At 47.8% G+C, this 15,156-nt stretch overlaps 1 protein-coding gene across 1 annotated transcript in view; it reads left to right on the top strand.

Moving 5' to 3' along the window:
- The window catches only part of ARHGEF17 (Rho guanine nucleotide exchange factor 17), a 182,783-nt gene that overhangs the window by 105,691 nt on the left and 61,936 nt on the right, over nt 1-15,156 (top strand). The window contains exons 2-3 of the mRNA XM_077926899.1: nt 6,307-6,384; nt 14,798-14,980. Coding sequence (XP_077783025.1) covers nt 6,307-6,384; nt 14,798-14,980 — 261 coding nt within the window. The remainder of the gene's footprint in view (nt 1-6,306; nt 6,385-14,797; nt 14,981-15,156) is intronic.

Below are 15,156 nucleotides of genomic sequence, written 5' to 3'. Positions count from 1 at the left end.
CATTCGACTTCCAAAAGAACATTTGAAAACCAGAACATTCACTTCCGGTTTTCGATCCTTCAGGAGCTGGACCGTTCGACTCCCAAGGCGTTCAGGAGCCGAGGTACGGCTGTACTGCATTTGCTACCGATAACCTCTGTGCTCAGAGTGGTTTGCAAAATAAAATTAAATTTAAAAGGTAAAGGTAAAGGGACCCCTGACCATTAGGTCCAGTCGTGGCCGACTCTGGGGTTGCGGCGCTCATCTCGCTTTATTGGCCGAGGGAGCCGGCGTACAGCTTCCGGGTCATGTGGCCAGCATGACTAAGCCGCTTCTGGAGAACCAGAGCAGCGCACGGAAACGCCATTTACCTTCCTGCCAGAGCGGTACCTATTTATCTACTTGCACTTTGACGTGCTTTCGAACTGCTGGGTTGACAGGAGCAGGGACCGAGCAACAGGAGCTCACCCTGTTGCAGGGATTCAAACCTCCGGCCTTCTGATCGGCAAGCCGTAGGCTCTGTAGTTTAACCCACAGCGCCACCCGTAGCAAATGTAATAATTCAGTTAACGGTTCTCCCCACTTTTCTGGGCACATTTGCAATGTAATGGGCACCATACCAGAACTACAGCTGCACATGTAAATAGACATATACTATTCCTTTTCCTTTCATCCCACCAGAATTCAGGCTTGAAAATGATGTTTTTTCTTCCTTTCTTTCCCCTTTTTCAAGCCTAGTTGGGTAGAGGGTGTGATATTCTTGGAGAGTACAGCCGAGGAGGCAACAGCTGTCGCTGCTGTTGCTATAAAATAATAATCGTCATAGATTCACACACAGCTTAATGCCAACGAAAGCTGCTGTTTCTAAGACCAGCGCCGCAAGCGTTAAAATAAACATTCATAATTCAAATGCCCCTTCGAAACATAGAAGCACCCATCATTAATTAAATAAAGCAATTTCCCTGAAGCAGCAGGTGGGGGTCCAGAATAATATGGGAGGGGGTTGCTGGCAGTTTCAGAAAGGTCCACATCTGGGTAGAGAAGGCAGGGCATTAGCCAGACCTTTCTGTAGGAAATGGAAGGAATTTACTGTATTTTTTGCTCTATAAGACTCCCTTTTTCCCTCCTAAAAAGTAAGGGGAAATGTGTGTGCATCTTATGGAGCGAATGCAGGCTGCACATCTATCCCAGAAGCCAGAACAGCAAGAGGGATCGCTGCTTTCGCTGCGCAGCGATCCCTCTTGCTGTTCTGGCTTCTGGGATTCAGAAATTTTTTTCCCCCTTATTTTCCTCCTCCAAAAAGTAGGTGTGTCTTATGGTCTGGTGCGTCTTATAGAAAGAAAAATACGGTATTTATTGGTCACAGTTATCGGTTAATCCTCTCCCGCCCCCCCTTCCTAGTCCTGATTTGAGCAAGAGGAAGGGAGATATGACCCTGCAGTGTGGCAGACTGTTTTGGCACAGAGGAATGGCGGGGGGCAACAGCTGGGGGACCCCAAGAGAAGAAGGCTCAGAGCCCGGGGATTGGTGGTGGGGCGACGATGGGGGGTCAGAGGGAGCAGACGGGGAGGAGGAGGTCTCGGAAGATGGAGAGGGAATGAAATATATTCGGAGTCGAGAGTGGATTTCATGCTCTTTATTCAGCTCATGGTGGTGAGGAGGGAATGAAAGTCCCCTCAAAGTATCTGCTTATATACATTATTTACACAATGGGCCCCACGTGATTGGCTAATTCTCCTGTAGGCCAATCAGGTTGTGGATTCACTTCCATCTGGAGGTGGATTGGGTGGCTCCTGCGGACCAGTCATACAGCTGCATTGTTCTAGGACCAATCAGACTTCTGCATTCTGAATTCTATTGTTGTAGGACCAATCAGACTGCTGCATTCTGAATCCTATTGTTCTAGGACCAATCAGACTGCTGCATTCTGAATCCTATTGTTCTAGGACCAATCAGACTGCTGCAGTTTGGATCCTATTGTTCTAGGACCAATCAGACTGCTGCAGTTTGGATCCTATTCAACTCAGTACATAAGAGGCAACAGGGCTTTGTGAGCCGGGAGATTCTGTGGCAAAGAGAAGTCCGGAATCAGAGACAGAAGCCGAAGTAGGAGAGGAGGGAGGAGAAGGAAGTCGAAGAAAACATTTATTTCTGTTCAGATGTAATTTTTGTTGTAAAAAAACCGAGAAACGAAAAATTGGAAAAATAAAATAAAAACCAACCCCTCTGGATGGTTGGAGAGAGTGAGGGGCATTGCTTGGTTTGAGCATATAACCCATCACAGGTGATTTCTAAGAGGGTTTATGGAACAACGTCACTTTGATGTTGTATGGCTCCCGTTTATATGCTTTATAAGTAAAAATAGTGCACTGCCTAGACACACACACCCCTGCCAGCAGCACATGCCCCTATGTGGCGAGGTTACCTTATCCATATGTGACTCTCAATTCCTTCCAGAACCTATTTTATTAGAATGATCACAAGGGTCAACAGAACTTTCTGTTTATTCTATCCTAACCACATATGCTGCACACTGTTTTCTTTTCTTTATTGTTTCTCTTGTTTGTATGTGGCATTTTGAAAACATAATAAACACATCTTTTAATCATCATCATCATCATAATACAGTGGCACCTCGGGTTACATACGCTTCGGGTTACAGACTCCGCTAACCCAGAAATAGTACTGTCAGGGGCTCAGGAGCAGAGGCACAGGAGAGGGAGGAAATAGAGAGCGAGGGGGAGGAATCTGAAGGAAATGTTAGCGATGACAGCCGTCCAAGGTCTCTGAGTCTCTCCAGCGACTCGGAGGATTCACAGAAAGGGGCTCCCATGGTCAGAGCAAGGGGGGTGCCTAGGGGAACACCCCAGGAAGAAGGGGCAAGAGGGGACTCAGAGAGCAGCAGTTGGAAATCAGGACCAGCTTCCCCACCAGAGCGCAGTAGGGGGGAGGAGTCCCAGGTATCGGGACCAGGAGGCTCAACGCCAGCGGGAGGAGAGGAGTCAGGATTGGCCACGCCTCCATCGGAGAGCGAGGAAACGGTCAAAAGGAAGGTCGGAGACTGGGCGCGCGCGCCAAGTTCAAATGTACAAGAGGGCGGCGCAGTGGGCAGCCCGGATAGGGAGCCAGGTCCTAAAGCCTGCCGAAAGGAGGGAGGAGACTCAGGGGGGTCAGCGTCAGCGTCAGAAGAGTCCAGGACGGAAGGGACCCCGGGGGGCAGAAGGACCCAGAGGAGAAAGGAGAGATGGAAGAGGTGGAGTAAGGTTAGAGTCTTAAACTGGTGTACAGGGGGCGGAGACTCAGATGGAGCTTCGCCGGTCTAGCCTCTAAGACGTAGAGCTGGGGCGCTGCGGCTTGGAAATGGAAACTGTACTTCAATAAAGACTTTTGTACATTACTACCGGCTAGCGTTGGTCCTCTGTGAGCTGGGACCTGGAGCCAGCTCTGACAAGTACCTTGGGTTAAGAACTTTGCTTCAGGATGAGAACAGAAATCGTGCTCCAGCGGCGCGGCGGCAGTAGGACGCCCCATTAGCTAAAGTGGTACCTCAGGTTAAGAACAGTTTCAGGTTAAGTACAGACCTCCGGAACGAATTAAGTACTCAACCTGAGGTACCACTGTAATAATAATAATAATAAAAATCTTCTTCCCAGGGAACTCTGGGAATTGTAGCTCTGTGATGCGACTAGGGGTAGAGCACCCAAAACTACAGTTCCCAGGACTCCGATTGAGGGAAATTGGTGCCAAAGTGCTGATTATTGTTCCTGTGGATTTAAAGAACATTGATGCGGAGAATGAGATTAAGATTGGGGAAAGGAGAGCCAGAAATTGACGTCCGTCCCTTGTGTGCAGGCAGGATTCCTTACCGTAGAGGCGATTCTTACCGTTTTGGCTCATGTTTCCTCTGAATGCCTCTAGAAATTAAACAATAGAATCTTTTCCCAGCTCCAGGTCAAGAAAACCTTCATCCAGTTTATTTCTCCCCAATTCAATGCACAGGAGGAAGAACAGGAGCAAAAAATGGGGACCCATTTCTTTGGCTGGGGCCGTTCCTGATAGCATCTGAGAGATTCCAGGCCTGTTTTGCATGCCTGATCCTCCCAGATCTCAGTGGATTTACTGAGCGCTTCCTTTCTCGTTGCCGAAAGGGGAAGGACCAAGCCCACTCCCCTCGCTCCTCTTGCAACAGATGTAATCATGCACTGCATTGATTCTTTATTACTCACTAACTTAATTAAGAACCAGCCATTCCTGGTTTAACTGAAGGATAAACAGCTATGGCGTTCATTCCTGAGTCATGCAGAAGGCTGGCAAAGGTATCCTCAGTCAGGGCCGTTGAGAGCAGGATTGGGCCCTGGTGGGGGGGGGGGGAATCAGGCGTTTCCCCCCCACACACACACAACAGCAAGGGGGGACTGGCTAGAAATCTTAACGTGGGGCAGAAAATACCGTATCTTTTGCTCTGTAAGACTCACTTTTTCCCTACTAAAAAGTAAGGGGAAATGTGTGTGCGTCTTATGGAGCGAATGCAGGCTGCGCAGCTATCCCAGAAGCCAGAACAGCGTACATGTTCGTACATAATTGGGAATACTTAGAAAGGCTTGGTTTGCGGCACAAGTTTGCAAGCTGTTGTTCAGAGTTGTGCGTTCACTGAACACCAAGAATATAGTGTTAGGAGTTTTGATGGAGGGCTTAGGCTGAATGCCTGGGCTCCCTTCTAATTCTTGGAATAGCCTAGCTAGTTTCCTGGCGAGGTGATCGATCGCCTGGGCGATGGGCCATTCAGGGGAACAAAGGGAGAGGCTCTGTGCAAGATGGCAAATGGGTATTGGGGTCCCCTCCCTCAACTCTCAGGTAGTTAGAAGGACAAAGGCAGAGTTGACCATTGACTTGGAACCAAACACTGCAAACCCGGAAGTAAGTTTTCCGGTTTGTGAACTTTCTTCGGAAGCCGAACATGCTCCATTTTGAGTGTTGCGCTTCCGATTTGAGTGTTACGCTGAGGTCTGTCTGTTTCCCAGGAAGGAAAGCAAAGAGTGAGGCCGCGTCATACCCAATTCTTTCCTTTTTTTAAAAAACAAAAACTTAGTGGATACATCATTATGAGTGTCAATCAACTAATCAAGGCGCCCACAATCTGCATGCCGACAAAAGAATGCTGACTTGTTTTTTTAAAAAAGAAAGGTTGCTTAGTAGGTAATGTGTGCCCACATGGCAACCGGGCAACACCTGAGCGCTCAGCTACGTATGATAGTTCGACACACACACACTTATTTGTGGTGTTGTGGGTTTTTTTAGTGCAAATAGCAGCTCCAGGGAAGATCAGGGCTGCAGCATTTGGGGGGAGAGAGATGTAACCATTTCCTAATAATAATAATAATAATAATAATAATAATAATAATATGAAGAAGTGTGCATGCACACGAAAGCTCATACCAAGAACTAACTTAGTTGGTCTTTAAGGTGCTACTGGAAGGAATTTTTTTTGTTTTGACTATGGCAGACCAACACGGCTACCTATCTGTTGTTTAGTTGTTTAATCGTGTCCGAGTCTTCGTCACCCCCTGGACCAGAGCACGCCTGCACTCCTGTCTTCCACTGCCTCCCGCAGTTTTGTCAAACTCATGCTGGTAGCTTTGAGAACACTGTCCAACCATCTCGTCCTCTCTCGTCCCCTTCTCCTTGTGCCCTCCATCTTTCCCAACATCAGGGTCTTTTCCAGGGAGTCTTCTCTTCTCATGAGGTGGCCAAAGTACTGGAGCCTCAGCTTCAGGATCTGTCCTTCCAGTGACCACTCGGGGCTGATTTCCTTCAGAATGGATCCGTTTGATCTTCTTGCAGTCCATGGGACTCAAGAGTCTCCTCCAGCACCAGAATTCAAAAGCATCCATTCTGATTTCACAAGGATACAGCAGTTCTTATTAACCTTTGAAGAGATGTTGCAGATCTGAGCAGTCAGAGAAGCAGGGATTTTTTTGGGGGGGGGGGTTGGGTATTGAAGATGTTGGTGCTCAATGTAGCCTGTTCCGTTTGATTCTAGGCTGTGTTTGCACCCAGCACAAACCCTTCACGGTGGTTATTTGCCAAACGCGTTTTTTGTCCTGCTTTTCAGCCCAGAGAACGCTGCAAAAGCAACTCATAAGTGTCGGCGATAAGACGCTTCCTGCCATCGGTCTTATAATCTGACGAAGTCACGACACAAAAGAAAAAGATGTTGGGAGGGAGAAGGAAAAGGATAAACCGGGGCACTTGTTTCTTAAGCTCTTGTTTTTACCTCCAGGAAACTCTGCTTCCTCAAATGCCTCTCTCTGCCTCTCTTTTTTGCAGGATATGCGGAAACACGTGATTATGACACTCCTGGACACGGAACAGTCGTACGTGGAGTCGCTGCGGACCCTGATGCAGGTAACTGACCCACGTGGGAGCAGAGGCCAGGGACCTCGAGCGCCGGTCAAACTCTGCAGTGGTCAAATATGTCCGTGCTGTTTTTCTTCTCTAAAGTGGTATCATGTTGCTTTAAATGCATGGCCTAAATGTGGCCCATGTTCAACATCCTTTGAGTTTTAGGAGGGTAGCATCTAAAATAAAAAATCCCCCACGCCCATAATTTGCATGCTATAACTTGCACATTCTCACTACCGTCTTTTGACTGGCAGTCACAGTACAGTGGTACCTTGGTTCTCAAACTTAAGTCTGTTCCAAAACCAAAGCGTTCTAAAACCAAGGCACGCTTTCCCATAGAAAGTAATGCAAAACGGATTAATCCATTCCAGACTTTTAAAGCAATCCCTAAAACAGCAATTTAACATGGATTTTACTATCTAACAAGACCATCGATCCATAAAAAGAAAGCAATAAACAATGTCCTGCAGTCACACAGTCAATCAATCAGTAGCTGAACTGCGTTCCACACAGTCACACACACAAAACGAGCCACAAAAACGCAAAATAAATAGCAAAAACAGACAGACCTCAGCGTAACACTCAAAACGGAAGTGTGGCACTGAAAACAGAAGCATAACACTCAAAATGCAGCATGTTCGGCTTCCGAAAAAAGTTCACAAACCAGAAAACTTACTTCCGGGTTTGCAGTGTTTGGGTTCCAAGTTGTTTGAGAACCAAGGCGTTTGAGAACCAAGGTACCACTGTACCAAGTTTCCTTGTTAAACCTTTGCGTTGCCTATCCCACCTGCATTTTTCCCTGCGTTTGATGTTTGGTTGCAGAACGGCAGTGTGGTGTAGTGGATGGACCAGGTCCCAGGAGACTCGGGTTCAAATTCCCACTCGGACATAAAGCTCCCTGGGTGGATGACCTCGGGCCAGTCATGGTCTCCTCTCAGTTTGATCTACCTCGCAGGGTTGTTGTGAGAGGGGGAGAACCGGGTACGCCACCTTGGGGTGTAATGAAACAACCGTGATAATAGACCTCTTTTGGAAGTTACGGTGAGCTGGGAATGAGCACCATTCTAGTGCCTGCTGCCAGATGGCTCCATTTTGCTCATAGACCCCTAGTCCAACCCCCTGCAGTGCAGGAGTTCAAGTGAGGACAACAAGCCAAGATGCTTGGTTTAGCGTGGCCTGCAAGCCAGGGTGGATTCGATTTAAATCACGATTTAAATCACTAGCCAGTAAGACTTGATTTAAATAACTAGTCAGTAAGACTTGATGATGATGATGATGATGAAAATGATAATAATAATATAAAGTCCGATGAGGGAAGGTTATAGGAACTGGGTGTGTTTGACCTGATTCTGCAAGGATGTTCTTAAATTCTTTGACTTTTAGAAAACACCTGAAGGCAGCCCTGTTCAGGGAAGTTTTTAATGATTGGTATTTTATTGTGTTTTTAATATTTTGTTGGGAGCTAGCCAGAGTGGCTGGGGCTACCCAGTCTGATGGGCAGCACATAAATTATAAAATTATATTATTATTATTATTATTATTATTATTAGTAGTAGTAGTAGTAGTAGTAATAATAATAATAATAATAATAATAATTTATTTATACCCTAAATAATAATTTATTTATACCCTTAATAATAATAATAATAATAATAATAATAATAATAATAATAATAATTTATAATAATTTATTTATACCCTAGATGGGCGCACAACCCTAGAGTCTGTCAAGACTGGCCCATACGGGCAGGGGTACCTTTACCTTTTACCTTTTTATTTATACCCCGCCCATCTGGCTGGGCTTCCCCAGCCACTCTGGGCGGCTTCCAACAAAATATTAAAATACAGTAATGCATCAGACATTAAAAGCTTCCCTAAACAGGGCTGCCTTCAGACGTCTTCTAAAAGTCAAAGTAGCAATACGGACAGGGGTGCCCAGTCTACCCGCAGCAAGGTCTGGTGGGGATTTCTGAGCACGTTTGGCTGAGCGATGCCCAGGAGTTTCTCTGTAGCCAAGAAGCGCACCCTTCTCTCCCTTGCGACTCCTTGCTCGGCTGCACCGCCTTAGCAGGGCTGCCGGAAACAAGACCTGTGTATTCCTAATGCGGCAGAGCGACCCACGCCGGGCACTGGGAAGCTTTTGTCAGCCCAAACCCAGCCTGCGCTCGTCTCCGTGGCAACTGCATCCCGTTGCCACGGGATCCGGGGCTCGAGAGCAGAGCACCAGGGATGACGGCGCTGGGGATCAAGTTGTCAGGGAACTTGCATTCAGGTTTCTTCCCCCTTAGAAGTGTGTGTGTGTGTGTGTGTGTGTGTGTGTGTGTGTTTGTGTGAGTGTGCAAATGCTGTCTGACCGGGACAACCTGCCTCCCCACGATTCATTTGCAGGTGTGACTTTGCTGTGAGGCACCAATATGAGTCTTCCTTGTGCCTGCAGCAGTTTTGATTCCACGGGAATCTATTTCTGCCTTTTCCATTGTCCAAATGGGGAGCCCTTAGCTGTTTCCCCTCCCTTTTGGTCCGCGTACAATAAATCCTTCCCACACACCACAACTCTCAAGTGTGAAAATTGGAGGGTTATTTTCGTACCCTTCGCCCTCTGCTTCGAGTCTCTAATTCACGGAAAACAGACTTGTCAGCCGCAGCTCTTTGCCATTTCCGAATGCCAGGCTCTCTCGACCTCCTTTGTGCAATAAGACTTTTTATTTAATGCTCTGAGTCCTTTTGATCTGTAAACCATAATAATAATATAATAATTTATTATTTATACCCCGCCCATCCGGCTGGGTTTCCCCAGCCACTCTGGGCAGCTTCCAACAGAACATTTAAAAAAAAAACACAAATAAAACATCAAACATTAAAAACTTCCCTAAACAGGGCTGCCTTCAGATGTCTTCTAAAAGTCAGATAGTTGCTTATTTCCTTGACATCTGAAGGGAAGACGTTCCACAGGGCAGGCGCCACCACTGAGAAGGACCTCTGCCGGTTCCCTGTAGCTTCACTTCTCGCAGCGAGGGAATCGCCAGAAGGCCCTTGGAGCTGGACTTCAGTGTCCGGGCAGAACGATGGGGGTGGAGATGCTCCTTCAAGGATACTGGGCCAAGGCCGTTTAGGGCTTTCAAGGTCAGCACCAAAACTTTGAATTGTGCTCGGAAATGTACTGGGGGCCAGTGTAGGTCTTTCAGGACCGGTGTTATGTGGTCTCGGCGGCCGCTCCCAGTCACCAGTCTAGCTGCCACATTGCCCTCCTTTTTACTCCATCGAGGAAGCGTTGTGGCTCAGAGGTAGAGTATTTGCCTTCCACGAAGAGGGTCCCAGGTTCAGTCCCCAGCATCTCCAGATAAGGGAGGGAGGGCCTCCCTTCCCGAAACCCTGGAGAGCGACTGCCAGTCAGTGTAGACAAAACTGAGTCAAATGTCCCCATGTTCTGACTCAGAATAAGGCAGCTTCCTATTGGATAAGATCAAGCCCATGGGTAGGCCAACTAAGGCCCTGGGGCTGGATCTGGCCCAATCACCTTCTCAACCCGGCCCGCAGACGGTCCAGGAATCTGCGTGTTTTTACATGAGTAGAATGTGTCCCTTTAATTAAAATTCATCTCTGGGTTATTTGTGGAGCCTGCCTGGTCTTTTTACATGAATAGAATGTGTCCTTTTATTAAAAATGCATCTCTGGGTTATTTGTGGGGCACTGGAATTCGTTCTTCTTTTTTCAAAATATAGTCTGGCCCCCACAAGGTCTGAGGAACAGTGGACTGGCCCCCTGCTGAAAAAGTATGCTGACCCCTGGTCACGCCAGTGGCTCACCTGTTCCAGCAAGCCCCACATCCCTCCAGCATGCTCAATCTGGAGGGACATTGGGGTTGTTAAAGCAGAGGGAAGAACAAGCTGTATCGGCACCTCGGCAACACAGCTTGTTTCTCCCTCTGCAGCAGTATGAGGGCGGAACGCAATGGCGGTTCCACTCAGCGGTATATCGCCGGCGAAACCGCCACTGCTCCAGAGTCCCTCTGCCTCCAGCTTGTTTTTCCACTCGCTGTGTTGGGCGCTGGGACCAGAGGGACTCATGAAATGGCAGTCTCGCCAGCAATATACCGTTAAGCGAAGCCATCATCGCAGTCTGCCCCTTGCACCAGTCCTGGGCGATACAGTGGACGCTCAGGTTGAGAACGTGATCCGTGCGGGATGCACGTTCACAACCCGCAGCGTCCACAACCTGCAGCGGCGCGTCTGCGCGCACGCGGGTCATGATTCGGCGCTTCTGCGCATGCGCAAAAAGCGATTTAGCGCTTATGTGCACGTGCAACCGCCGAAACCCGGAAGTAACCCGTTCTGGTACTTCCGGGTTTTGGTGGTGGCGCTGTGGGTTAAACCACGGAGCCTAGGGCTTGCCGATCAGAAGGTCGGTGGTTTGAATCCCTGTGAGTGGGTGAGCTCCCGTTGCTCGGTCCCTGCTCCTCGGTCCCAGCAGTTTGAAAGCACGTCAAAGTGCAAGTAGAAAAATAGGTACTGCTCCAGCGGGAAGGTAAACGGCGTTTCTGTGTGCTGCTCTGGTTCACCAGAAGCGGCTTAGTCATGCTGGCCACATGACCCGGAAGCTGTACGCTGGCTCCCTTGTCCTATAGAGCGAGATGGGCGCTGCAACCCCAGAGTCGGCCACTGGGCCTAATGGTCAGGGGTCCCTTTACCTTATACATATACATATATACAGTAAGGGACGCAGGTGGCGCTGTGGGTTAAACCACAGAGCCTAGGACTTGCCGATCAGAAGGTCAGCGGTTTGAATCCCCGCAAAGGGGTGAGCTCCTGTTGCTCAGTCCCTGCTCCTGCCAACCTAGCAGTTCGAAAGCACGTCAAAGTGCAAGTAGATAAATAGGCACCGCTCTGGCAGGGAAGGTAAATGGCGTTTCCGTGCGCTGCTCTGGTTCGCCAGAAGCGGCTTAGACCTGCTGGCCACATGACCCGGAAGCTGTAAGCCGGCTCCCTCGGCCAGTAAAGCGAGATGAGCGCCGCAACCCCAGAGTCGGCCACGACTGGACCTAATGGTCAGGGGTCCCTTTACCTTTACCTTTAACCCAAAAAAACGCAACCTGAAGGCGTCTGTAACCCGAGGTAGGACTGTATATGGATATATCTAGCCCAGGCCTAGCAGGGACAGAGAATAAGGTCCTGGTTTTCACTCTTTGGGTGTCTGATTCCCAGTGTCAATAGCCTTGATCGGCGGCATTTGCTCAAAGTTGCGCTTATGCAGAATTCTGTGTTGTCGTCATTGCAAAGCCTCGGGACAGGGCGTGCCAACCTTTGTGGTGCCAGGCTTTTATTTAAGCAGGGGACAAGGGGGCTTAAATTGGGTGGCACGAAGGCAAACCCATCGACTCGCGGAAGAGGAGAGCTAGAGAGAGCAGCTGCATTGTGGGCTTGAAGGACAGGGGAAGATAATTACAGCTCAGGAGCCTTTAATACGGCACAGTGAAATTCCTGGAAATGCTCATGACTCATTCAGAAATGACATCTTTGAAGAGGGGAGACAAGGGCAGCAAAAGGAGCAATCCAGTTTTGATTAGCTTTTTAAATACCTACGAGATGCGGAACGTTTCCTCTACCTTTGGAAAGATATATAGCTGCAGTGGAAGCAACCCAGATTTTGGTCTCTTTCCAATGTGACACTAAACTGTGGGTTAGCTTAACGTGCACCCAGTGTCCCTCTCCGCTTTCATTTCTATTTTTGATCACTTATTATTATGATTTGTTAATTGTCTATACCGTGTTTCATCAGTGTGTGCTAACCTTAAAATGTGGTTTAGGCTTAACTATATGGTTTAGGGAAACAAGCCAATACAGTGGTACCTCGGGTTACATACGCTTCAGGTTACATACGCTTCAGGTTACAGACTCCGCTAACCCAGAAGTAGTGCTTCAGGTTAAGAAGTTTGCTTCAGGATAAGAACAGAAATCGGGCTCCGGCGGCGCGGCAGCAGCAGGAGGCCCCATTAGCATAAGTGGTGCTTCAGGTTAATAACAGTTTCAGGTTAAGAACGGACCTCTGGAACGAATTAAGTACTTAACCCGAGGTACCACTGTAACATAAACCATGGTTTGAAGCTGGCCTAACTTTAGTTGTAGGTTGTAACTTCAGCCTCGAGAATCTATAATTCAAAGATTTGGGCTTTAACCACAATTGTCTTACTTGCTTACTTGTTCTAGTTACAGGTAGGTAGCCGTGTTGGTCTGCCATAGTCCAAACAAACAAACAATTCCTTCCAATAGCACCTTAGAGACTAACTAAGTTTGTTATTGGTATGAGCTTTCATGTGCATGCACGAAGAAGTATCTGAAGAAGTGTGCATGCACACGAAATCTCATACCAGTAACAATCTTAGTTGGTCTCTAAGGTGCTACTGGAAGGAATGTTTTGCTTGCATTCTGGTTTAGTTGTAGCTTCCAGGTCACCTTCAAAGGTAGCCCCACATAGAGCGCATTGCAGTAGTCCAAGCGGGAGATAACTAGAGCATGCACCACTCTGGCGAGACAGTCTGTGGGCAGGGAGGGTCTCAGCCTGCATACCAGATGGAGCTGGTAAACAGCTGCCCTGGACACAGAACATGACCTGCCCCTCCATGGACAGCTGTGAGTCCAAAATGACTCCCAGGCTGCGTACCTGGTCCTTCAGGGGCACAGTTACCCCATTCAGGACCAAGGAGTCCTCCACACCCACCCATTTCCTGTCCCCGAAAAACACTACTTCTGTCTTGTCAGGATTCAACCTCAATCTGTCTTAGGCTCCCCTCCACCCTTGTAGCGAAGGACTCAGAAAGCTTTGCATCTGGCAGAACAAAGAGTGTGAATTCCTGCTTGGGCAACTTCTGGCTGAGAGAGAATAGGGATGCAAGGACTGTCAGTCCTGGCAACTGTGTTATAGAGGCTGGTCCTGTCCTGAGAACTCTCTGCTTGTAGCCCGTATTTTTGAATAAAAAGTTAACTCGACTGCTCGCCTCTTCAGTGCTGACACCAGCTCAATGGCAGAGGATCTCCTTTGCTTGCAAGAGGTCCTAGACAAAACAGAGCATCTCTAGGGAAAAGTAGCAGGTGATGGAAAGGAGACTTTTCTGCCTTGGACTCTGGAGAGCTGCTTCCCCAACCTGGTGCCCTCCATACGTTTTGGGGAGCAGCTCCCACCAGCCACGCTAGGCTGGGGCAGATGGCTGTTGTAGTCCAAAAAATCTGGATGTCACCCACTTGAAGAAGAGGTGTGTGTGTGCGCGCGTATATACCAGCATATTCTGCATCACAAACCAGCATCTGGCTGAGCTGGATTGTTGTTGTTGTTGTTGTTTGGTCGTTTAGTCATGTCCGACTCTTTGTGGCCCCATGGACCAGAGCACGCCAGGCACTCCTGTCTTCCACTGCCTCCCGCAGTTTGGTCAAACTCATGCTGGTAGCTTCGAGAACACTGTCCAACCATCTCGTCCTCTGTCGTCCCCTTCTCCTTGTGCCCTCCATCTTTCCCAACATCAGGGTCTTTTTTTTCCGGGGAATCTTCTCTTCTCAGGAGGTGGCCAAAGCATTGGAGCCTCAGCTTCAAGATCTGTCCTTCCAGTGAGCACTCAGGGCTGATTTCCTTAAGAATGGAGAGGTTTGATCTTCTTGCAGTCCATGGGACTCTCAAGAGTCTCCTCCAGCACCAGAATTCAAAAGCATCCATTCTTCGGCGATCAGCCTTCTTTATGGTCCATCTCTCATTTCCATACATCACTACTGGGAAAACCATACTTTTAACTATACAGACCTTTGTTGGCAAGGTGATGTCTCTGCTTTTTAAGATGCTGTCTAGGTTTGTCATTGCTTTTCCAGGGAGCACTCAGGGGTGGTTTCCTTAAGAATGGAGAGGTCTGATCTTCTTGCAGTCCATGGGACTCTCACATATGTGCATTTATGTGTATTTTAATGAACTGAACAGAGTGAAAGCTTATGAGTCATGAGGGCTGCAGAGATTGTGTGAATGAACTTAGCGCTCAGCTTATATTTTTAGTTGCTGTTTTGATAATGTTTTTAATATTGTTTTAGAGATTCTAAATGCTGCGTTGATTTGTTAATCATACGACTTGCCAATAATTGTGAGGTTTAGCTTATTTTCTCGTTGCTGTTTCGTTAAGTTTTTTTAATAGATTGCAACTGTTTTATTGAAAATTTGTTGATTTTTTAATACGATGTATGCTGTATTCGCGATGTGCTATTATGTTTTATTACATTATGGTTGTTTATCTGTTGTAAGCCGCTTTGAGATTCATTTGAATGAAAAGCAGCGTAAAAATACAATCAATCAATCAATCAGTCGGTATTGAATTGGATGGGTCTTGGTATCGGCCATCTTCCTGTCTCCTAAATGTCTGCTCTTCCGTCTCTCCTTCCCTTTCCAGGGTTACATGAAGCCCTTGAAGCTGCCGGAAAACGCCATCCTCTGTGATCCCGCCCTGGTGGACGAGATCTTTGATCAGATCCCTGAGCTGCTGGATCACCACGAGGAGTTCCTGGAGCAGATCAGCGAGTGCGTGCAGAGCTGGAGCGAGAAGCAGAAAGTGGGGGACATCCTGGTGAAGTCTGTGAGTTCGGTTTTTCCGACAACACGCACACACACAACCTCTGGCACACACAACCTCTGATCAAGGAGCTGGTATTCGAGATGGAAATCTGGCTTTCCTGGGTTACTTAGCCCAAAGGATGCAGGGTTTTCTGGCATATTTTATTTTATTAATTAATAATTTTTTATTTTAACTTC

The sequence above is a fragment of the Podarcis muralis genome, chromosome 4 (assembly GCF_964188315.1).
Source record: "Podarcis muralis chromosome 4, rPodMur119.hap1.1, whole genome shotgun sequence".
In the NCBI taxonomy this organism is placed as follows: Eukaryota; Metazoa; Chordata; class Lepidosauria; order Squamata; family Lacertidae; genus Podarcis; species Podarcis muralis.
This window is presented reverse-complemented; position numbering and strand designations above follow the sequence as displayed.